Genomic DNA, 25,545 nt, shown 5'->3' with positions numbered 1-25,545 from the left:
GCGAGAAAGCACGTGAGATACATTCCTGATTAGCAGCAGGAAAGAATAAGACGCGAAACAACCAACGTAGATTCACAAGCGTCGTCGTTATGGTGGCGCATCATCTTAAGAGACTCATAGAAGGCTCTAAGAATTCTTCTCTCTGCTTTCAGCGACGCAACCGATATGTTGAGGGCCGAGGGAGGCTCTTAGACCGCGCCAATAATGCCATGCCACCTACTCAAGAAATGCCAAAAATCCAGCGTTTCAACTCTGCTATCGAGAGCAGGTTTCCTCACAAGCTTGAATTTTCGTAACACTCCTTTATTTCACAGCAATGGTGTTAGCAGGCCTTACGCGATCGCAGCACCCTTCAGCCGAAGCCAAGTGCTTCCCATGGGTGCTGTCTTCGCGTTTGCTCGGTAACATCTCTGGCGGGTGTTGTGCGAACACTCAAGTTGTGCAGGCACGGGGCTAACCGCACAGGGACGCCATGCAGGCCTCGCTGATGCGGCCTTCCGCAACCTGGGGTCCCTCCTCGACGCGCTCGGTGGCCTGGGGCTCTGCCCTTGCGTCGGCGTAGGCGGCATCGACAGCAGGCGCGGCTCCGCTCTCTGAAAACAAGCCAGGCGGAAAGAGCAGGTGGCGCCAAACCGGCTAGAGCTCGAAACGGCTTGGAATTAGCCGTGTTAGCTACCCCGCTTCTAGAGTGAACTAGCGCCGTTGGACTGTACAGACTGCAAACTTCGGATCTGTTGTTTTCTACGGGGCTCCAGAGCACTGACCTCCGAGGCAGTAGCATACCACTGCCACGACCGCTGGGCGTTTATGGAACTTCCTAACGGCCTTTCACTCTTAGTTGTGGCCGGTAATGTTCGGTGTGCCGCGTCGCTGCTGTTGTCGAATTCAGGGCAATAAATTTAACCACACGGTTTATTAAGAATAAGAAATATCAATTGTTTACGCTCTGCTGCACAACGTGGCAACTTCGGTGATAGCTGTCGTCATGCTGCTGCAGGTGCTTTGCGCTTGAGGCCTACAGAAGTGTAAATGACCTGCACAGTTTACGATAGGCGGAGTTTACACGTGCAAGGGGAACATTCGCCAGGGAAAGTTCCATATAACGGCATTGGCTGTAAAAGGCTGTAATAGTTCTCTGAATAACTCTGCATTGCGGAAGGTGGGAGAAGCAAGGAAAGAGGGGCATGGCATGCTGGAAGTAAGAAAAGTGCTGATATATCCTTGAGTGTGTTGGTAAGCGCTAGCAAAATACAGAAAGGGACGAACACACCGGACGAAGCGCTCAAGGATGTACAGCATTTCCAACTAGCCCCTGTAGTAGCTCTTTTGCCGATATATACAAGCACGTCACATATGTGTCGGACCGCAGCCGTGAGTCGAGACCCGCGCTGCTTAGGATGTTTACACCCGATTTGCAGGTAGAGCTTAGCAAGCCTCTGGCGAACTCTCTGGTATTAGGTCCGGTGGCAATGGCCTCGTGTCAACACACGTCCCTTAAGCGGCCAACAACATCCTTTCGTAGGGGTACATGAGAAATCGGGATGAAATGACCCAAGGACTCATGAATTTGACCGAAACACAGTTTCCAGAGTCTGCACGATGAATCAGATGAAAGTACCGTCACGCGAAAGTTACGCCCAACCTTACTCTATGCTCTGATTGCCGTGCAGAATATTAAAAGCCACGTTGGGATGCTGTCTTTGCAACCAGCCGAGTCGATTGACTACCTGCTCCTGGTGCCTTGCCATCGTACTGCGCGTTAATGAGGAAAGAAGGCCAGGTAGTAACTGGGTTTTCGTGACGAGCGGGACATACTCAGTATGGGAAATCGGCTGAGAATTCAGTGGCGCACATGGGAAGGAAACGAAATGTCCGCAAAAGCCAATAGCTAGATAAAAATCTAATGAAGGCCACTGTTTTTCGAGCAGACACCGCAGTTCAAACACACTCGCACATTGTGTGAGAGAAATAAATAAAAGTAAACTTATCAAACTAAAGGTCTGACGTAATCGGGGCTCGATTTAGATCCCCGCGGCCGCAGGTGACGGAGTGCCAGAGAGGACCGAGGGCAGCAAAACACACACGTGCGTTAAAGTTTCCCTCTTGGCGCCCCCTAGCGGTCGGGACGGTGCATCATTAACCAACATACGTAGCCTTCAGATATGCCAATTTTTTTAACGGTGCATTCGCCGGCTGCAAAAAGGTGCAGGTTCCTGTAATCTGCGTAAATGTTATTGTCAACGCGATTATAGCACTGATGCGTTCTTATTTCCGCGGTTTTGCAATGCCGGAGTAACTTTTGTTATTTAAAGTATCGTCTGCCTCTAACGCGCAGTGAGGGATCTTTTAATTGAGCTGAATATAAACACGAAATATTTTACGCAATACTTCATAATAAGATGTGTCAGTTGCTGGTTTGTTACCTTTAATACCATTATTATGCTATCATTTTATCGACTGCCTTAGGATCGGCTTCACGCAGGGCGTATAAGCATGAAAGTCAATACAAGTTTCTTTTCTAGGTCAACAACATGGTCGTTCAAAGTGCAGGTGTGCTGGGCGATGTGCTACATTTCACAATTTACGTATAACAATTCTATAGGTCCACAAAACAAAGCTCTTTGTTTACATGACCCGAATGAATCGATAAAAAGCACGGCCATGTGGTTTATGGTTTATGGCGGTTTAATGATTCGAACCGAATGAGTCTAACGGGATACCATTGTGGAGGGATCCGGAAATTTCGACCACCTGGGGTTCATTAACATGCACTGACATCGCACAATAAACGTGTCTATAACATTTAGCCTCCATCGAAATGCGACCGCCGTGGTCCGGATTGAATCCGTGTTTTTTGGTCAGCGGCCGAGCGCCATAACCACTGAGCCCACCGCCGTGGCTCGCACTGCCATATATTAGAAATAAAAAAGATTGGTTAATGGGAGCCTGAGTCCGCTAGGCAAAGCTTCGGCAAAAGGTCTTGTTTTGTAGGGTTGTGCAAACATAGCTATTCGAAAGCAAAGCAAATACGAATAGTGTACGTTTTCTACGAAATAGAATACTAACACCGTATAGCTAGAAACCGAATCAAATACGAATAGAAAAGTGAGATTACTGATGCACATATCAATGTTCTATCAAACTTTTGCTATACCTAACACAGTGATAAAGCGTAATCCTAATATCACAGCTAATTGGGGTGATTAATCATATACCAAAACAAGTGATGGGATAGATGACAATTAAAAAACAGTAAAGGGGACTGTATTTGCAGCGGACTACAGAGCTTTGCGTCATAAATATATAGCTGAGGAGACCTCGGTGGAATCTACATAGAAAGGCACCGCTTGCATACGTCACCGCTCGACTTAGTAACTCTGGTTCTATTGAGTTACCCACGCGTTAATTTTTGTCAATCAATAGGGCTTTCCATGATCTCGCCGAAATGGCAGCAGCTTGGCAGCGTCGCTTGAATTTATGGTGCCACTGTTTGTTGAAGCTGAAACTGGGAGACGTCCCCTTATATGAAAAGAAATACCAGTGGGTACGTTTCCGCCGTAATTAAAGGGTTATCTACGAAACTGAAACACGCTCATTGACTTTAATTCCGAAACCACTGCTGACGTGTGAAAAGAAAAATTGTGGTGAAACAAGCAAAGCAACTTAAGAGTATCCACACTGGAAATTATTACATGAGCTTGGAGTGTTCGGGTTGAGGGTTTAGGATAAATTTGAACCCTTTGGAATCCTTAGGACGCGCAGAAAAATTATAGTGCAAAGCCGCTTTTGTGTTCGGTCCCTAATAAATCGTGGGCGAAGTGGCCCATAATCGGAACCTTTAGGTTATGCCCAGCTGCAGAAAGCGCTTCTACTTCAGTCGGTCGTGCCGAAAGTGAAAAGGACATAACAGAAAATAGCTGGTCGCTTGTGCCAATTATGGCACCTCTGTATAAATGGGGCAACTTACCTGTCAAAAGGAAGCCGAAGATGGCTAGGCCAACAAGGAGTGCTTTCAGCTGCATGGCTGTCGATATGAAAAGACTGTGGTGAGAGGAGACTAGGTACAAGTCGATGTAGTGATAATGGGGACCATCTGTTCGAATAAACACCACTTGTATTAAACTTCTATTCTCTGAAAGAAGAGCACTTTTACAAAGAACCATCGCTCTATTGGTTATGCTATTTCGGAGCAAGTGTTTCTCTGAAAGCCGTGTTTCTCTGAAATTACGATTTCAGAGTAAATTTCCGCCTACTGCGGAATTATTCAAATGCGTTGGCGGAATACAAAAATGCGGAGCTCCACGCTGGTTTGTATAATTTGGAAGGCTTTTCGTGCTCAGGTCCACAAAAAATTTGACTCGTTGAGGGCAACTGTAACCCTTTACACTTGAAATGAGAGAGTGAACTCCATTCTTTTTGAAGAGCTGGCTATCTAGTGGCCACTCTTTCACAAAAAGCTCTTGAGACAATCTATAGGCTGTCTAAAGACTTCTATATATGAAGAGAACCTTAGAACCTTGTCTATAGAGAATCTATAGATTTATGGCCATGCACTTTTAGTAGACTTCAGACTAATCTATAGATTAAGGCTATACACTTTTAGTGGACTTTTGTCTACAGACCGACCATAGACAGGGTAGGCAAAAAGAGGTGTCTATAGGAGGGAAATAGAGCCCGTAAGAAGCCTATAGATGCCTCTAGCCTATAAAATGTCTATACACGATTTTTAAAGGACTGGCAGACCGTTCCTTTTCACTGATTGCAGGTTTGTTGAGATAAGTTTCACCGAAATGAAATCGGTTCATATCCGGGGTCTTAGGTTACTAAGTCCCTGAGGTTTCTGGCCCTGAGCGGAGCGTGGAACTTTCTTAGCCATCACATTTGGTACTACGTCAGGTCCTGTTCGTTGAAACCTGGAATAACTTCACTTCGGCGCAATCTAACGTTGTGAAATGTGCAGCTGCGTCGTTCTGTGTTCGTTGCGTGCTTATGGAACCTATGACTGAGACAACTTGGGAACTTTCTGGAACAAAGCATGCACAGTTATTCTCATCATTCAGTGCAGTTAACATTCATGGAGTAGCGAAGCCTTCTAAACCCTGATGTTACGAAGTTCTCACCGTTGAAGATGTTGCTGCGAAGCGGGTCACCCTTAAGTTCAGTGCAGGATGAAAAAACCTGCGGCAGCAACCTGCCTTTTATCCAACAGCTCACCGCGACACGCGTCAGTTCGAGGCTTGCGACAGTTTCTAGTTCTGCCAACTTCGTAGATATTTTACATATGGCTTTTGAAGAGGAATAATTGTGTCTACTAGAGTTTAGTATGCATAAAGTAACGAAAGAATGAACCCATCCGGTCATGTATGATAAGAGACCAACGGTAGACTAGGAATTTTCCGCTTTTATACAGCGCAGTACGGGAGACTATCTACAGCTGTTACCGAAGTTGCTAACTAGCAATATACCTAGAAAACAGGTCTTGACTGGCACATTTAATTTAGGCCATGTCAAAAGAGCTCAAAGCATCTCTGCATGAAGAGTACGAAGTGTCATCTCATGCATCAGTGCAGATATTTTTAAATAGTGCCCACATATTTCCTCACGTACTGAGCTGGCTAGGGGTGGAATGAACTCTGGGCCAGAAATCTGCCACGTGCAGCGTAGGCTAGCAGCGGGTTTCAATGCACTAGCTTTCGTATAAGGAATAGAGAAATGGCCCATGATTTGGAGTTCTCAGACATTTCGGACGGCCTGGCACGAAGCAGTGACAGCTTTAGCAGTGAGAGAGAAAGAAATGCACAGAAAACACAACATAATAAGTACAACGGGCCCCCCATATATGGCGAATATTGTATTCCCCTCATAGTACAACAAAACTTCTGCATGTTAGCTTATAACAGGAATCAATATCCAAAGGTGAGCTGCCTGGAAGTCGTGGTTTTCTTTTATAAAGACGTGTTGTGCAATCGCAGTGGGTGTATATGTGGCTGCGACGCGATCTGATTCCAAGATTTGGATGTGATCCTCTAATTCCGTTCACGAACACGGTGCGATGGCGATCTCGGTTTATGTCCTCAATAACAACAAGAGCTTATTTCACAAACAAACCTTGGAAATTCGTCGCCATGATTGCGTCGGCGCCTAATTCTTGCCAGCTTACCCACCCGCCATGCTAATACGACTGCTAACGTACTGAATGTTTCTTGACCGCTTTCTTCGAATCGGCTTCATTTTCTTTCTTGTTTTGGTTGAATCTTCACCTTTCCTAAATTTTGTTCCCAAAGAGGAAATTTCTAGGTCGAGTTTAGTCAAGGTTTCGGCAAATATTTTTTTTCCATTGAACAGAAGCAAAATGAGACAAAGTCACTTGAAAGAGATTCGGGCACCATAGTTGGATGCGGGACCATTATTGCGTGTGTTTTAATTCCTCTAAAATGAGCAAATCACGCGACCAACCTGGATACATTTCTTATTGTGTAAATAGTTTGTATATATTACTTTTTCCCTATCCTCTCTTCCTGTCCCCTCACCTCTTTAATTTTATTTCTCCATTCTCCCTGCTATCCTCTATTTCCGTTGCCCCAGCTCAGGTGCTTCAGTATAGATGGCAGATGCCGGGGCTAGCAAAAACCTTTTCCTTCCTTTTTCTGTTATTTTAATTAAAAAACCACTGCCACCTCCACCACCACCATAGTTGCCACGTGCAACCATAGCCAGCCCTCACGTACCAGCGTGAAATAGCTTATAACGTTAATAGCTTACAGCTTATAACGTGAAATAGCTTATAGCTTATAAGATTCGGACGCATTTTCTATGGCACTGAATCGAATGTGTCAATGGGAAGTGAAGAATAGTCAAATATGTTACATAATGTACAATTCAGCTTTCTTGAACAAGGTAAACAAGCAGGATGATTGATCGATTATATGAACTTTATAAAGGTATCAGCCTGAAAGATTGGGAATTCGCCTTGGAAATAATGGCGTTGCTACGCGCTGCTTATTCGAGGTTTTAGGAAGTTTGTTTGAGAGGGCATAAAGTGGTTCTGTTTTTACATGGATTTAAATACTCTTATGAATAACTGCTGAAGCTGGAGGGTTTTGTAGATGTACAATTCACCAGCTTTTCGCGTTACGTACCTCATCAATTGGATTCCAGCGAATACACAGCGATTTACATTAAGTTTGAGTTCATTTTGATTTTGCGAGTCTTACTGTGAGTTCTTTTCTTGTTGCTGCGGACAGTAATTAAAGTGGGTAAAGCTAGAACATCTTCCATTAAAGAAACTTGCCATTTTATCTTTTACATACCGATGTCACAGAAAAATCTTAAAAGGGGTCAGGCCTATCTAAGCTCAAAGTTTTTGTTAGTACTGAACACATTTGAACCGGTTGTATCCGGAATAGAATGCCGCTCAGGAGCCAAACCCGGAAGTAAAACCGAAAAGTGTCAACCTGAACAGAACCCGAAAAATTGCGGGCGATACTCTGACTCGCTCCCCGTTGGGACTAGCAGACACGGAATTGAAACAAGTAAAATCCAAAATGCGGTAAGTTGTGCCCCAACAGAATAACAGTATGTGCGCTGCAGGAACCCGTACAACCAGCAGCTGACCTGCTGGGACCAGCAGAAAACCAGTAAGCACCCTGCTGGAAACACTACAACAAACAAAAAAGCATCAGGGTTCTTGCGGACTGTAGTAGAGACCAGAACAAACCAGCAGATCCGCTGTCACAAATTTTCACCGCGGCTGATATTGACTGCTCTCTGTAAATGCGCTGAACCTTTTCAGCTGCGAAGCTTTCAATAAGTGATATCTGTTCATCAAATTTCGAGTAGCATCAAATTGCCTAATGTGGTGTATGAGTGTTTATGTTTGATAGAGAAAATCACGCATTGTTCTCACATGAATATTACATAAGTGAAAATAGCACGTCAAGAAGCTATTGGTAAATACTTTTCTCCTAAAGTTACGAGACTCATTTATTTTCTTCTCAAGAAATGATTCCCGAAAGCAAATGTTTGTTTGTGTGTGTGTGTGTGTGTGTGTGTGTGTGTGTGTGTGTGTGTGTGTGTGTGTGTGTGTGTGTGTGTGTGTGTGTGTGTGTGTGTGTGTGTGTGTGTGCGTGCGTGTGTAGCGCCATCTTCTCGGGCTAACTTGAGCAATTTATGTCAATTGCTGTGGCAGCTGCTAGATGGCACTACACGTAGAAAAATACGTTGTCACTGGTCGTAAACGTTTGGATTATCCAGGGTAGCGACGCTGACATCGAGAGCAAGCTGCAGGAAGCCACGAATATAGTGGTGGACTACGCAGCAGCTGGGGGCTCTCGTGCTCACCAGAGAAGTCAGAGCTCCTGGTGTACAACCCTATATCTCTGAGACTAAAACAAAGCAATGACTTTAACATCACAGTCGAGGGCAAACCGGTCCCCAAGGTAGACAAGATCAGGATTCTTGGTCTCCATATCCAAAGCAATAGATATAATGATGCGACTATAAAGAAGCTGGAAGGCTATGCGGCACAGGTCATATGAATCTTTAGGAGAATAGCCCTCTAGGGCAGAGGGCTTAAAGAGAGGAGCCTAATTAAGCTGGTGCAGGCCTACGTTATTAGCCGTCTGAGCTACGCCACACCATACCTTAATTTACGGGCCTCGGAACGAGACAAACTAGATTCGATAATCAGGAGATGCTACAAGCGAGCACTCGGTATAACCATAAGCACATCAACCGAAAGACTCTTAGGAATGGGAGTTCACAACACATGGAGGGAAATCGCCGAGGCTGTTAAAACAGCCCAGCTGGAAAGACTTAGCCAATCCAGCAGAGGTAAGGCTATCCTAAACATGGTAGGACTACAAATAGACAGGGGTATGCAAAAGAAGCAGGACATCCCAAGAATAATTAGAGAACAACTTAGGGTGGATCCCCTCCTTTGGAATATGCACACCACCTTTCACAAGGAAAGGAGGGAGAAGAGAGCTGAGGCGCTAATCAGGCGCTTCAGCGAGGCAAATGAGAAAACAGTAGCATACACGGACGCGGCGAGTGGCAAGCTGGGGGCGGCGGTAGCCTCTGTGGTGGATGGCCGGGGTGAGGCAGTCTCATCAGCAACCATACGCAGCCGCAATCCGGAGTCAGCAGAAGAAGCTGCAATAGCGCTTGCTTGCGTAGGGACAGAAGCAAAATTCATAGTTAGCGGCTGCAAAACGGCCCTATATAACTATGGTAGAGGTAGGCTTGCACCAGAAGCGGTGTTGATACTAACAGGAGAAAAGATAGACAGGCATATTAGCCTCGTATGGGCACCAGCTCACACGTCAGTTCCGGACAATGAGGCTGCACACGCTCTGGCTCGAGATCTCTACTTCCGAGCCGGAGCAGAACCGCCCGACTGCAAAGAACTAGACGAGAGACTGCAGAATTACACGGAAATAACTGAAAACTAAAGATTTCAAAGGAGACTAGTCCCTCCACCAGACAGAGAGCTCGAAAACAAAGAGGCGACGATCTGGCGCAGATTAGAGGCAGGAAATTACATTAATCCGGTCTGGGAACCGCACGTCCTCAAAGACGAAGACATAGATGATAAGTGCAAAAAATGTGGAGAGAGGGGGACCCTCGATCACGTAATTTGGGAATGTGTAGACTCCACAGGGGGTAACGAAGGAATTTATAGTAGAGAAGCCTGAGAGACCCTTCTGTGGAGCACGGAACCCGTCAAGCAGAAGCAAGCCATTCATCTGGCGGTGGAGGCCGCGAAGAGCCAGCAACTCTTTGATTGCCTTTAATCGCGGGGGTCCCGGCCCTTACCCCCTAGGCGTGCCGGGGGTAGGGAGTAGGGGGCCTCCCTTCTGATGGAACTGAAGGTTTTTGGAATGGAATGGAATTGCGCATTGTACTGTGAGTGAATGTGGAGAGATGGACGTTCACCTCGAACAGCGTGTAAACATAAAATTCTGTGTGAAGCTTAGAAAGACAGCCACACAGAGGTATGAGTTCCTTCGTGACGCTTACGGCAAAGAGACATCATCGCGGGCGCGAGTTTTCCACTGGCACAAGAGGTTCGTTTCGGAGAGAACATTGGTGGAAGACGACACAAGGCAGGGGTGCCCTCCAACCTCACGGAATGAAAACAACGTGGCTCGGATAAGGGAAATCGTACAGCAAGACCGCACCATTACAATCCGCATGATATCAGATGCTCTCGACATTAGTAAGAAAACATGGCACCAAACTTTGTGCGAAAACTTGGGGAAACGAAAGCTGAATGCCACACTTGTGGCGCACTCCCGTACACATGACCAGAAGCACACGCGGGCATCAGTAGTCGCTGATATGCTCTCCGAGGCAGAGAAGGATGCTGCATTCGTCGACAGCATCATTGTTGTAGACGAAACATGTTGTTTTAAATACGATCCTCAAACAAAAAAACAGAGCTCTGAATGGCGGTCCGCAAGCTCTCCGGCGTCTAGAAAGGTGCGCTGACAGAAGACCAAAACAAAGACGATGCTGATAGTTTTTCGATGCCAGAGGAGTCATACACCACGAGTTCATTCCCCAAGGGCAGACGGTAAATCAGGAGTTTTATATCTGCGTGCTCCAGCACAAGCATGATACACTTCGACACCGTCGCCCTGACATAAGGGCATCTGAACAATGCAGCTTTCTCCACCATAACACAAGGCGGCGCACTGCTCTCAGCGTGACAAAACTTCTCGGAAACACAGCATTGCTGTACATCCCCATCCGCCACACTCGCAAGACCTCTCCCCAAAGAATTTTTTCCTGTTTCCTCGTGTGAAGAGAGCCCTTAAAGGTCGCTGGATGGGGACCGTGGAGGCCATGCAAGACACAACGTCAAAGGTGCTGCAGCCCTGCCAAAACTAACGTTTTCCAATTGTTTCCAAGACCTCAAGAATCGTTGGAAGCTGTGAATAGACAGCAAGGGAGACTATTTCGAAGGGGTGCTGCACTAATGATTTAAATGTTAAAGGCATTTTTTATGGACTCAGTCTCGCAACTTTACGGACAAAGGGTATACTTTACCGCATTTCTCCGCGGTGGTAGTCACTGGGCTGACGTCTTGACTTTGTCGGTGGGCCTCCAGGGCACGGTAGGGGTTGTAGTGCCTCCCTAGGCACAGTGGGCTTGCATTGGTGTGGAGCTTGGATTTTGTAAAGAGCAACGAACTGAATGAACTGCCTTTATTTGTCACAGCAATGAGCGGAGCACAACAGATCACTGAATGCAATCATCTCCCGTCATGGAGGCGCTAGAGGCTGTCGATGAAACTGCCGACGAGCGGACGCAGTCAGAACCGATGAAGCATTTGAAAACATGACTTAAAGGAGGGTCGACTGAGGTGACTCATTTATTTTATTTTTTATTTATTTAACAATACTGCAGGCCTTTGCACAGGCCCAAACAGGAAGTGGATTGTAAGATATACACACGAGCATGGGAAAAGCAGGAAAAACAAAAAAAAAACAAAAATAGATAGAGCAAAAAAAAAACTGCCATACGACAGCACTGGAATTCAATACAAGACACTTTCTTTTGTTTCACATGAATCAGGGAACAAAGTACTGGAACGAGGCGAAGAAAATGCTTTGGATAAGTTCCATGTGTTTCCACCATTGAAGCGATTTGACGAAGATGCTTCCCGGCTTGTCACTCTTCTGAGTTAGGAGAATACTCGGTCACGTTTACATGAAAGAGCACGGCGTCCTTTATTTGGATTTCACTCGTCTTTCGGTGGTTACTGGCAGACCCGCAAGCATGTCCTCTCTTTATAGCGTTGATTCCACCACAATCACTTTTGATGAAAGTACGTATGCAGTCTTGATGCGACACTGGAAGTATTTGTTCTCAGACTTTGGTAAAAAACATTGTAAATTTGCACCTGTGATAGGTAGGGTGAGAGCTTTGACAGCGTCGAGTCCAATGAACGTAGTACCGCCATGCACAAAATAAAACAATATAGGTGCCGTACGTTCTTTAAATGTCATTTGTTCTGTAAAACAACCAGAAATTGTATAAAGCGCTTAGAATAATCCAGTGGCGTTACAACCGGGGCTACTTGACCGAGCCTTGCGTTGGGAAAATATTTTACTTGGGCTGCTTGTGTGTTGTGTTTTTCTGGCGTTCTATTTTAGAGACTAAGGATCCTGAATCTACCAGGAATTTGAGAGTAGCTTGGTATACTTGCAGCTGGATATAAACAAATGACTTGATTCCTTGTTTATTCGAAATGAAGAGTAGATTAAAAGGTGAGTCGTGAATGAAGTTTTGTCCCGAAGCTTGTTCTTTATACCCGTGCATTAAAGACACGTATTTATTGCTGACTCTCCGGTAGTGTCCCTTTCTGGAGCAGTGAAAGCCCTTTTTCCGTATGGCTGGCCTGAAGCGATGCGCAGATTCGAACCAAATCGCAAACAATGTCTGGTCCCTCGCAGCTGTCTGGGCTGTTCTTGCTGTTGTTTATGTATGTGGTGCTCGTTGCAGCCTTCAGCTTGACGAAATAGCTGGTGCCTGTGCTGCCGGTTGTGAAGTTGACTTGCAGAAGCACGGGCGACTTGTACTATTCCGCTGAATTCCTGCGCACCGGTAGCCATTAATTCATGCTGTGCTGCGATGCGACCGCCTGTCGTGAAGGACAAGGTGAATCCTTCCAGTAACAGCCTTTATCGAACGCGCTGGGATGTGACAACAGCTAAAAACTGATCGCGTGGCATTTCCTCGGATTCGGAGTTGCTGCGTGTGTTCACAAAGTCTCGGAGAGCTGCTACGCATTGGGAAACTTTTTCATCCGGTTCTTGTCGCCTACGATGAAAGCGCTGCCTGTAGATGAGGACATTTGTTGCACGAGTTGGGATGGCTCAAGCCTGGATGGATACTGTAATATTCCTGATGAAGGAATAATTATCAGGGGCATCATTGCCCGCTGCGCTGGTCAACGCCTTCGCAGCTGGCTGCGCTGCCTTCCTAGTAAAATAATTTGCGACTTCCTTCAACATCTAAGTGGCAGGTAAGAAACGATCTTTTTTGCCCCGCGGATAAGCACTCACCCTGTGCAACGCCAAATACGTTCTGAACTTTTGTGACCACTATGGCTACAGAACCTCGGGCTACAGAACCCCCCCCCCCCCCCCCGTATGTAATACCCTCTTCTGGAGGGCCTTTAGGGGTAACTTGAATAAATAAATAAATGTCTGGCCATGGAAAAACCGGCGGGGATGGCTAGTGTTCAACATTGCTGCTTCCTCATTAGACAGTTTCGGGATTATTCGAAGTTATCTCGTGATGAACAGTGGAATACTTGTATTTATGAAAAATTAAGTTGTGAGCATACCGCAGCTTCACGAAGGCTGGGTTGCGCTTGGCCTCGCCTTGGAACGCGTTCCGGTCAATCCGCTATGTGCTCCCTTGCCGTCGCAAAGCGGACTTCGTAGCCGTACACATGCAACTCGATTTTCAAATTGCTTTTTAGTTTCCCTCTGAAATATTAAAAAAAATATTCCTGGCACTTTCTTAATTTCTCTTCATTATGGCATGAACCGAGATCGCTTGACTGTTATTTCTATCGATGAGTAGAGATTGCAGATTTCGGATCTTGCACGCCAGTTCTGATGGGACGGCATGTACTGCCTTCCCGTCGGCGAAGCCGCTGAACCATTCGACGCCATATTCTGCGCATCGAAAGAAAGGGCAGCTGCTGGTGCCGTGCACTTGAAGGATACACTAGACATTTTCTTTTCCGTTACTCTTGTAAATATTTATGGCTAGGCGCTTAGCGTCTCATGTTGCCTCAGTTGTGAAATAAGCTTATGATGCGCGCCGGTTCTACTTGCCGGTGCTTATAGATTATGTTATGGTGTCTTCGAGCCACGGTAAACGCAGAACACAAGGTTGGAACGATGTCTGCCAAGGCAACTTCAGAAAACTTGAAAACACCATATCTTTTGTGTAACATGAAGATGAGGAACGCACTAGAGCTAGTTGCATGAGACTTGGTATACATGTGGCTAATTGTTCTGCAGCTCCCTCCTTGTGCGCGGCGCTCGGTCTCGGGCAACGAGGAAAAGACGTGAAGAACTCACATGTGACTGAGGATAGGCTTGCAACGGTCGGATTAAGAAGGCGGTTACGGAAGCCTAAATAACATTACTTTAATTATGGCGTACAGAAGTACAGACCTGAACAGACGGCGATGCACCAGCGCACATGCCCTATTTCTTGCCTTTCGCCGCTGGGATAGAAACGCTACCAGCGTTGAGCGACGGAGCAAGCGATCTGTGCAGGTCCGTATTTCAGTAGGTCTTGATTCAAATAATGTCAATTTGGCTACCGTATTCACCTTCTTCCCTTGAAGCGCCGCCGCCACAGCTTCTGCAGCCACATGTGAGTTCTCTGCGCGTCTCCCTCGTTGTCCAACATGGCCTCCACCATTACTGTTTCAAATAGGACATTGTTATCATTTGTCTGCGCAATCAGCATCGGTCGTTTATCTGTGCCAGCTGCGGTTGTGCCGAATGAAAAGGAAGGAGGAAAAGAAAAGACGCTTTTTTCTGTCCTAGAGCGGAAAAAGACATTATGGCTATTTTAATTGCTGATGTTGAGAAGGAAAACAAAACAAGGGCAAATGAAATGTGCATAAGTTACACGGAAGAAACAGCAGATGATGATAATGATCACAGAAGACGAATTGGGCAGCCGAACGCGCTCAACGGCCAAAAAGCTAACGGAAGATGGCGCACGGTGCTCCATAGGAACCCGCCACCTGTGCAGGTGTGTAGTGCAGTAGGTCTTGATTACAATTATTGGCTACCGAGAAGTGTCTTCTATCCGAATACAAAACTGGGCGAAACATTTCGGCATGGTCGTGAACGTAGGCATAGCGATGTATGTACCTTCATCGTCGCAAATGTATAGTTGGGGCGCGGAGACGAAGCTCACTCGTCGAGTGAAACGATGAACCACCTTTTTGTCGCAGGGATACCGATTCCGTACTGTCGATTCAAGCATATCTAGAAAATCGTGATCAGATTAGGAAAGAGCGCATCAGAAAAGCGTGAAGTGCTGTGAGCGGTGCCGCAGGGCTCTGCTTTGGGCACACTTTTTTTGTTCTATATAAATGATATTACTGCTATCTTTGAATCGCCTCTTGAGATCAATCTTTTTGCGGGCGATTTTTAATTTATTGTCCTATTGGTTGCCCGGAAGATCAGGTGAAAATAAATACCTGTCTTCAGTAATTAATCTCACGGTGCCTGATATGGGGCATGGAAATAAACTGCAAAAATCCATGTACACACATTTTAACAAGAAAGCAGAATGCTATGAACATTCATTACAATATCATTCAGAATGCTTGGGATGAGATACACAGTTTCAGGTACTTGGGTGTAACGATAAATTATAATGTTGATTGCCGCAGCCACATTGAAAACGTCTTTTTGAAAGCTCACCAGAAGCTTTGTGTTCTCAGGAGAAAGCGGAATAATGCGACCAGAGAAATTAAAATGGCTGCCTACACGGCACTTGTAAGGCCAAATATAGAATGCTGTACACAGCCCAAATAAAAGTATTTCAAAGGGAAACTGGAAAGAATACAACGGATTGCATCGCGTTTTATATGTTCTAAAATATCGCCGCACTGATTCGGTCGCAGAAATGTTACAAGAATCTGAGTTGGAATTAATAGGAATGAGAAGACAAAAGCACAGATTGAAATGTTTTTTTTTTCAGATAATGCAAGGCAACTTAGTGTTATAAGGAAATATTATGTGCGATCGCCTTTGAAACGTTGCCCACGGAAAAACCATAGTAGAGTAATACAACCTATGATTACACATAGCGATGTGTACCGGTATTCATTTTTTCCAGATGTGACTGAAATGTGGAATCAATTGCCAAATGTTGTTGTTGAGCAGACTGAAGTTGAAAAATTTGTCTTAGGTGTTAGGACATTTTTGCGCAAACGGGGTGTATATTTGTAATTTTGTTTTTGTGAATGAATTTTTTTTCAAAGAGAGTCGTATTTGTAATTGTGTTTGTACAGTGTTTCCTAACCTTTAGTTACCCGCACTAGTTGGTTAACAGCATGAATAAAAAAATAAATAAATAAAAACGAACCTTCATAACCCTTAGTCTTGTGTTAAATAATAGCCAGTAACAAAGTACACATCAACAAAGACAAGACACGAGGAAATCCATTGAACGGAAACCTAACTAAAACCCACGATACAACACGGTGGCGATAAACATAACCTACACCTACATCGCGGTGAAAAAGAACGCAGAATATTTAGTGCAGCATGGACTTGCAGGTTCTTCCATTTTGAGGCCACAGTTGAATCTATCAGGATGTGAATCTGATTTCTAAATTAATTCGAGCTTTTAGCTCATTCAGCGATGTAGCCACGCGCCCATCTTGAGACTGCGACAATAAAAAAAGACGGGCCCACTCAACGTGCGAATACCTGAAATTGTTCCGGTGCGGTCCATCCCTGCAAATGTGTCTATCATCTACGATGACATTTCTCCACGTAATGCAAAATACTGCCTTTCTCATGGTTAAATGGTATGTTGCAGGAATATTTGTCGACCTTCAGCTCACATGTTGCAATTGCGACTGATGGCTTGGTGTGTGCAGAAAAGGCAGGTGTAGGTATTTACTCCCAGTCCCTTGACTGGTCTTTTTCTCTCCGTCTCCAAGATTTCACTCCTATCTATCTGGCTGAGTTTCTAGCAGTGGTTCTCGCTCTGCGCAAGGTACCAATTTCTTTATCAGCAGTAATAATAATTACGGACTCGTTATGTTTATGCACTTCCCTTTCGGCGTCCACTGAATCGCAGCTCATTCGGATTCTAAAATTCCTGATCCCTCCACACATCCCATCAATTCGATTTATTTGGGTTCCTGGGCACAGGGGTCTTCTATTAAATGAATCAGCTGATGCTTTAGCGAAGGCAGCCCTGAGTGGACCGATTGCTGACCCGCTTCCAACAACTGCTTACATCACGGCGGCACGCTTTCGACGGTACACTGTAATGAACGAATTGGGCGCATCAGCGCTTACTTCCTTGGACGACTTCCAGCACCTAGTGTTCCCATGGAGAAACTCAGTCTGACGATCGCGCAATCTTGAAGTTTCCTTCACGAGGCTTCGTTGCCGAGTGCCGCAACTAAATTTTTACCTATAGAGGCCTGGTCTGGCGATCTCCCCATTGTGTCTGTATTGTGCGGAGCCGGAAACAATAGAGCACTTTCTTCTTTTTTGCCGTCGCTACTCATCGATTAGGAGGCGACTATTAGAAGTTCCAATACAGAATCTCAGTTTGCGCCTGTCTTCTGCGGTTGTTCTGTATCTTGGCGCTTCTATGCTTGGCCATACCAATGGGAATGTTTGCTCTGCCGTTCAAAATTATCTACTAGAATCAAAACGTCTACCTTCATGAGCTTTCGTCCTGCCCATCCCATTATCAGCTTCTGTATTTCGGTTTTTACAACCTCTTATAGTAATCCCTACCCCTTCTTTGCCTAAATTTTAGTTTGTATGACCCCCCTAACCTCCTGCAACCACCTCGGCTACGAAAAATGTGCGATCCAAATTTTGGTAGGTCATCCCATGCTTACCACATGCAACTGGTCATTTAAATAGTCACCGCCTGGTTATGGCCAATCCCCCTTGTGGGTATGTGCCATTGTGTGAGGTCAACAACAACAACAGCAACGGCCGCAGTTCAGCTTGTGCCGAGGCAACTACATTTCTTATTAGCCTCAAAGATGCTACTTTTGTCAAGATGGAGGCTGAGCAAGGTGGACTTAGTGACGAGCGACTGCTATGACTGCGGCGATGTCTTCCGCTACGGTTATTTTCAGCGCTGTTTCATAATTCTTGCCATCTTCTCAGTATGTGTACTGCAGTGCCACACTCTCGTCTTTCCTCTCATCTCCGGCGACGTTGACCACTGGTGCAAGCAGCCGCAGGGCCAATCGATGTCTGCTGGTTCCTGGAGGAACGCATCCATCCCACTAGAAGCTGATGGCCGCTGGAGCCGATGCAACGTCTACAAAAACCCGGGCGACCCAAATGACACACGGATTGTGAGCTGCGACAAGTGGGATTACGACCCGGAGCAGGACAGATGTACCATCATAAGCTACTGGGAGTTGGTCTGCCTTAGACAGCGGCTGCGAGCTCTGGCGGAGACCTTCTACTTCGGCGGCTCACTGATTGCCATGAGCGCAGTCGGCCTCGTGGCGGATCGGGTCGGACGGATGCCTGTACTTCTCTCAGCGGTTGCGGTCCTGCAGATCGCCACAGTGGGCGGATGTTGCGCAGCGTCATACCAGGCATACGTCCTCTCCAGGTTCCTCAACTCTGGCTGCGTGGCGACGGTCGCGGTGCTCTCCTGCACACTGCTCTTTGAGGAGTCGAAGCACGAGAACAGGAACCGGCACCTATGCGCTGCCATAATCGCCGGCATGCTGATGGTCGAGGTGTGGCTTGCCGTGGCACGGCTACTACGACAGATGAACTGGATTGTTATGCAGATCTTCATTCTCTCGCCGACTCTCCTCACGTTGTACGCGGTCTCCGCAGTGCACGAGTCAGCACGTTGGTGCGTTTCCGTGAACCACATGGACAGAGCTGAAGTCCTGATGATCGCCGCGGCCACGGAGAACCACTTTCCAGTTTGCAGCACTGCCTGCATGCTAGAAAGGCTCAGGACAGAGGTTCTCAGGACAGAAAAGCGCATCACGATCACATCAGGTGACGCAGCTGAAGCAAAGGCAGTGCAGCGCCGCGCGCTTGTGATGCTTGGTTTATCGTTCTCCACTACTTTTACACAGTACTCCATGCTGGCCGTCCAGGCCCTTGTAGCGTCCGAAACAACTGCCTGGTTCCAGTGGACCTCAAGCGAAGCCAACCACGCAAGCTTCATCCTCTTATACGCTTTGTTCACAAAAATCTCACCGCCACGCTTGCTGGCCGCAACAGTGCCAGCGGTCGGTGGCATCGCCTGCGTGATAAGCCTGAGCTTCGAATTCGGGTATGGCTACTTAACTACGCTGTCGTTCCTTTTAGCCAATCTGCTGACATACGTGGTGAAAGTCCTCATCTTCACGAACGTCTTGGAAATGGTCCCTACGCGTGTGCGTTGCGGCACAATATGCTGGCTGTTCGGCTTCGGCCACGTGGGAGGTGTGTGTGCTGTCCTGTTATCAGTGCAGCGAGACATTGGGCACAACGACGTGCTGTTCGCCCTAGCTGGAACTGCACTCTTTATGATGCTGCTTGCTCAGCTCACCTTCCTGCACACGTCCGAGCTGCAAACACTAGGAAGCCATTTGTCTTCTGCCGGTGCCATGGACACTATGGACTACATGTAGAAGACGCTGGATTCGTTGCCTTCGAAGAAGGAATATAACCGCAAGTCTCGTGGCAGTGTTCGGTCATCCAGATTCCAAAGCATGGACCCGGTATTTGCGGACATCATGCTGTATTAGCCTGTTATGTTATAGTAGGGTGTATGTTTTGAGCACCACCGGAGTAATTTATGCTGTGGATGTGCGATACCGTTTGCAGGCCTTATCTTGATGTTACTTGGTGCGGTTAATCAAATTTTTTGCTCTTTCTAGGCTTTTATTCTATGCTACATGTTCATATACAAGCGCATTACACTAAACGCAACATTTCACGAATAGTTTTTGTATTATGTTGGCTTAATGCATTTGAGTGTGCGTGGGCTGCCCATAGTTATTTCAAGCGCCGTGATAAAAACACAGCTCGATTTCTTGTAAAAATTAAAAAAAATCCATTCTCAGCGGCTGTAATTAAAGTGATTTGTGACTGTGGCTCGAGCAACACATTATACAAGCGTCCAGAACTAACAACGCGTACCGGACGCCGCCGAACGACAATATAAAATCTACATTTACTATGAGAAACCCAGCCGATAATGGATTTGTTTTCTGAGCTAAATGGGATCACTGAAGTAAAATGGGGAATTTTACCTACTCTGAGATAGTCATTCAGTTTATCCGGAAGTAATTAGGCGAAACTTTGGAAATATATGTAATAACGGAATCGGCGCACTTTTTGAGACGTAAAGTGAGCGACAGGAGAATTTTGGTAATGACTAGAAGAAAAGCATGCAAGGAAGCTGGTTTTATTAAAACAGGAGATAATTTTCTTGTTTTCCAAGACATATAAACTCCCACTCCGTTATCAGGAATTTAGCTAGGTGAGGCAGGAAAAAACATATAATAAACAAAATATAGGACATCGAAAGACAAAAGAGAGCAACAGAGGCTATTTATTATTTTGCTTTCGTTATTTGCTGCGTCATAGTTTGCTTTATAAACATGTACCAACAGGCGCAGATAGGCAGGTTTCTGAAAAAACATATCTACCGCGACATAGTTGCAAAAGTACGAACCAATCATGCAAGTTGAAGCAAAAAAAAAAGTAATGTCACATTCTATTCATAGATGTGATTAAAGAAGGTGGGAAGGGAATATAATCAGGTTTATTTGTAGAACTTATTGTCACCAAGGTCATTTGAGTCAGTTATTTCCCGAGAAGAACAACATCGGAGTTCTTAGAGCAACTATGTGCGCGGAAGAGCGTTGCGGTTTTTGTCTTGTCTTTGTCTAGTGGCATACACAGACAAGAAAAATTGGCTAAGTACCGGTCGCATGCCTTGTATTGTCCATTAAGTGATTTATGCACTAGAGTTAGCCCGGAAAAATTGGCGCTAGCTGTGAGTTGAGACACGGAAGTTCGCCGAAAAGATATTGAATATAAATTGAGCATCCTTTCACTGGGCACTTTGAACCTCATAAATGTTAGTCTTTGTAATAGGAGCATACAATAGGAAGGTTTTCTTAAAGTAAGGAGCAGTATCTTTATTATACTTCAGGCCGAACAGAGTCACGAAGTGGTGAATGCAATCCTGGGAGCAGAAAGACAGCGAAAATGGCGCCTAAACAAAACTCTTTATTTTGGCTGTCTTGCGCCAGTAATGGACTCAATCACTCGGCGACGGCGTAGCAACAAGCGTGCTCGGCGGTCGGTGAACTTAATGCCCGCCGCTGTCGGCCGTGCTCAACTTAAAGCTGATAGCGAACTTTCGAGATAAAGCGTGCAAAGTTACTAGAACATTCCGGAACAACCTAGAATTAGCTCTGCCCGGATGCAATCAATCGATATAAATCTGGTCATGTCTTGCATCGCAAACAAAGCGATAAAGCGGCGTGCCGGGAGTTTTGAAGAATGAACAAACAAACGCTGCAAAGATTCGCCGCAGTATTATGAAAAGACGGTTTCTTGTTGTTGATGCTATTATATCATGCTTATTCCAGCCAAGGCTGTTCGTAAAACATTACCCATTGTTCGTATAAAGCGTTATTTCTGACACTGCAACTCCGTTAGCATTGAAATCCGCCATTCATAGGAATTAGATTGCTAGTAAATCGCATACAATTTTTTCCTTCAAGTCAAGGTTCGTTTGTCCTTAAATGCGCCTATGAATAACCTTTTGCAAAACATTTTACAACATTTACATAATTTTGAAGCACTACAAAGACGAATCATACAAGAACATGAAGTGCGGTAGTAACAAGCGAAGCAGAAAAACGGCCAGGACGAAGGACCTCACGAAGTGCTCGCTATAAACTGCAATTTTTTTATTAGGCGCCAAAAATATATGTGAAAAGAGTTGCATTTACAGTCCCAAACATGTGAAAAAAAGAATTGGAGTCACAGACGTAAAACGGTTTTGCTGTGATAGTCAATTTCCGCCTTCAGCAAGAGCAACAACGGCTTGCTCACACTTATATCAGAAAACTGTCTCATTTTTTATCCTTCCATAATATCACGAGATGTTTTGTCATTGTGCTTCCAAAAAACACGCATTTTGCACTGGAACATTGTGGACTCGTGTTTTTTTTTATGCTGCGAGAGGTGCGTACTCCGGCCACCATCAGATGACCTTTCATGCTCCCGCATGCCTACATTGACACTTCGCCCGTTCAGCCCCGTGTGGTTAAGCCCGCAGAGCTAAGTTACGAAGTAAGCCATCACGCAGACACATAGCTCAAACCCAGCGGAGTGGTTTGCACCACTCCCTAAATAAAAACATTTCCCATATCAGGATAGCATAATAATCTTCACGCAGCCCTGTCCTCCAGATAATAATTAACGAATGCGAGTTGAGTTGAGTTGAGAGGTTGTAAACTACCGGTGGGATTAGCCTTGCAGTTGCTGCCGGCAATTGCTCCACCGTAGCGACACTTAAATAGAAATCACAGAAACACTGTCCGCAAAAACCCAAATAGACACTCCTGAGGTCACCTTGTGGAGGCCAAATCCGTGTCTTGCAGGTAAAGTAGAAGAAGGCGAGAAGCATCCCTTCTACTCGACTGGCTCCCGCGCGGGAAAACAATGTCTTGAGGGGAACTGTGAGGAACTCCTGCCTTCTTGAGGGATCCGAATAACACAGCCCGTTCCGCGTTGTACAAAGTACAGCACAAGAGGTAATGTTCTATGTCACCACACACACCACACGTTGAACACAATGGTGACAACGCTAGGCCAGTCTTATACATCAACGCCGGCGTACGAGCAGAATCCGTGCGAACGCGGTGCAGCAAAGTGGCTTGGTACCTTTTGAGACCATTGGTCACACATGGCTGATGAGGAGAGCTCCACAAAGAACTGAAGTGGCACAACACCACATCTCTGAACATTTGCTTGACTTCATGAGGGACTCTATGTACTGGAATCCCGGAGAGAGCTGTATGGGCGAGGTTGTCTGCTATCTCGTTGCCTAAGACACCTATGTGCGAGGGCACCCATTGAAAACGTATAGAGAAGCCTTTGATATGTAGATTCTGCACCAAACGTAGGGATCTAAGACTCAAGGCATCAGTGGGGAACCCGTACTCTAACCTTTGAAGGGCAGATTTTGAATCCGTAATTATGACAGTAGGTTGAGGCGTACAACACAGTAGCTTCTTTAGAGCTGCCTCAATGGCAACGCTTTCGGCCATTGTGGAGGACACGACTTGTGGAGGAAACGAACAGAGCAATCATACTTCAAAGACGGAATATGAAAGCAGCTGCACTACATCCTCTGACCTTGTCCTCAGAGCCGTCTGTAAAACTTTGAAGATGACTGGAATATTCGGTCTCAAGATGTTCCAATACGAGCGAACGCATTGCCGCTAAAGGAGAATTCCGCTTAGCGCGAACGTGGGGAATTATCAAGGAACAATCGAGGCTTGGAAAGGACCAAGGTGGCTTCAACGTCTTAGGTCGATCTCGAAGGTCGAGACCCAGAGAACGAAGAGTATTTAAAGCCAAGTACGCCCGGGACTCAGATCTATTTCGAAGGCGCTGTAGAAGCGCTCTCCCGGCAACAGTCTCTATGAGGCGGCCAATTTGCAGCAAAAGTCTTTGTGAAGCGGCTAGCCGAAGAGGTTTCGATTGAGACTCATACAGTACTGCATTGTTTGGAGCAGCCTGCGGAACGCCGAGAGCCCTCCTTAGTCCCATTCTGTGCAAAACCTCAAGGCGTTCCAGCTGCGATACCGAGGGGGAAATTAAAGGGAGCTGGTACATTATGCGACTTGTCACCAGGGCATCGTGAAGCCTGATCATTGAAGCAGGATGGTTTCCCCATTGCTCACTAGAAACTCTACGAAGCACATTGAGACGCAAAGATAGTGTAGCCACAATCGAGTCCACAGCTCGTCGCCACTGTAGACGTGAGTCAATAGTGACGTCCAAAAAACGTATGTGGTTAACCTGACGAAGGCAAGACTGATCAAGGTCTATGCTCAGCCGCGCATACCGTCGTCCCCTACCTGGAAACAGGACGAAGCCAGATTTTTCCACCGAGAGAGTCAACCCAACACCTTGAAGGTAACTTTTAATTGAAAGCACGGCCTGTCGCGCTAATAGAGCTAAGCGTTTGTGTTGATATCCGGTTAACCAAAGACAAATGTCGTCTGCATATATCGACATATGGACATGCCTACAATGTTTTTGCGCTTTTGCGGGAAGACCAGGCATGCCAACAATAAAGAGCGTTGGGGACAGGACACTACCCTTAGGTACCCCTCGCGATACCACCCTTTCGGAGCTCATTGTACTGCCTAACCGCACTCGAAAATTACGATCACTGAGAAATGAGTGAATGAATTGCAGAAGATAGCCCTGTACGCCTATGACCTGCAGACTATTCAGTATTGAGCTCTGGAGGACGCTATCATAAGCCTTTGATACGTCTAGGAAAATAGCTAGTGTTGAAAGTCCAAAAGCACTCTGATGTTCAATGTGGCTTATCAAGTCCAGGACGCTATCTTGAGCGCTTAAACCTGTGCGGAATCCAGTCATGCATGTTGGTAGTGCCCTTCTATCCTCAAGCCACCAAGACAAACGCTTACTTGCCATCTTCTCCATGAGCTTAGCCGCACACGACGTCAGCGATGCAGGACGATACGAGGCCGCGTCTGTCATCTCTTTGCTGGCCTTCAGCAGTGGGACTACACAAGCCACCTTCGATGAAGGAGGAACGTCACCAGACTCCCACACTCGATTGAGATAGGTTAGGAGCATCTTGCGGTGTTCCAGAGGCAGGTTCTGTAACATTTGATTGGTAATGCCGTCAGGACCTGGTGCACAGCGACACCGCAAGCTGCAGAGCGCTGTCTGTAGTTCTCGAAGTGTGAACGGGGCGTCCATAACAGACGGAGACGTAGCAGGAAGAGCGCAGGGATGAATGCCTGGTCTGGAATTTACAAATGCATCCGCAAATTCCTCTGCCAAGCACACGAGATGTTTCTGTGCGCGCAATGCAAGCGCCTCGAAAGGTTTACTCGGACGAGAGCCACCAGCAAGACTGCCAACGACACGCCAAATTCTCGTTATCGGTGAGAAAACAGTCAAACTAGCGCAAAAGGATGCCAACTGGGACCTACAGAGCTTGTTCGCATGACGTCTAATGGCAGAGTTGAGCCTGTTGAAAGTTGTCTTCAAGGCTCTGTCGTCCTTCTTCCGCAACAGTTGTCGCTCCGCCCTTCTGCGCGCTGCGTAGAGGTTCCTGAGTTTTAAATCCGGAGTCGGAAAATGATCAGGTAGCTTGAGCGCCGTTGTAGCAGCCATCTTAGCATAAATCATTTTGTCTGTCACATCCCCGGAAACACAGGCTAAGTGCTCCCTGTATTTGTCCCAATTAACAACATGGCAAATTTTAGGACCACGCAGATGGAAGTCGGCAGTAAACACAAATATCGCGTAGTGATCACTTCCCATTCGGTCAGCTCTAGTTGACCACTGCACACGGACGTCAGGTGAATGTAAGGTTAGGTCTATAGATGCGGGTGAGGTTGGAGGCCGAAAGAAAGTGGGACTTCCGTCATTGGCCACGCACAGGTCCAAACTGTCGATAACTTCTACAAGTTGGCGTCCGCGAGGATCTGTGTTCCTGTCACCCCACGCAGGGTGGTGGGTGTTGAAGTCACCG

At 46.2% G+C, this 25,545-nt stretch overlaps 1 protein-coding gene and 1 long non-coding RNA gene across 2 annotated transcripts; one reads left to right on the top strand and one right to left on the bottom strand.

Moving 5' to 3' along the window:
- Positions 1–503: 503 nt before the first annotated feature.
- On the bottom strand, positions 504–5,175 carry LOC144119328 (uncharacterized). The gene is made up of 3 exons (XR_013312334.1): positions 5,121–5,175; positions 3,968–4,024; positions 504–593 (listed from the first exon to the last, which is right to left on the bottom strand). It is a non-coding gene; the product is annotated as an uncharacterized LOC144119328 (long non-coding RNA).
- A 12,619-nt stretch (positions 5,176–17,794) lies between these two features.
- LOC144120269 (solute carrier family 22 member 7-like) lies at positions 17,795–19,405 on the top strand. Its single transcript, XM_077652666.1, has one exon. The coding sequence runs from the start codon at positions 17,795–17,797 to the stop codon at positions 19,403–19,405; it is 1,611 nt and encodes a 536-aa protein (XP_077508792.1).
- The last annotated feature ends 6,140 nt before the right edge of the window (positions 19,406–25,545 follow it).

The sequence above is a fragment of the Amblyomma americanum genome, chromosome 2 (genome assembly GCF_052857255.1).
Source record: "Amblyomma americanum isolate KBUSLIRL-KWMA chromosome 2, ASM5285725v1, whole genome shotgun sequence".
Classification (NCBI taxonomy): Eukaryota; Metazoa; Arthropoda; class Arachnida; order Ixodida; family Ixodidae; genus Amblyomma; species Amblyomma americanum.
This window is presented reverse-complemented; position numbering and strand designations above follow the sequence as displayed.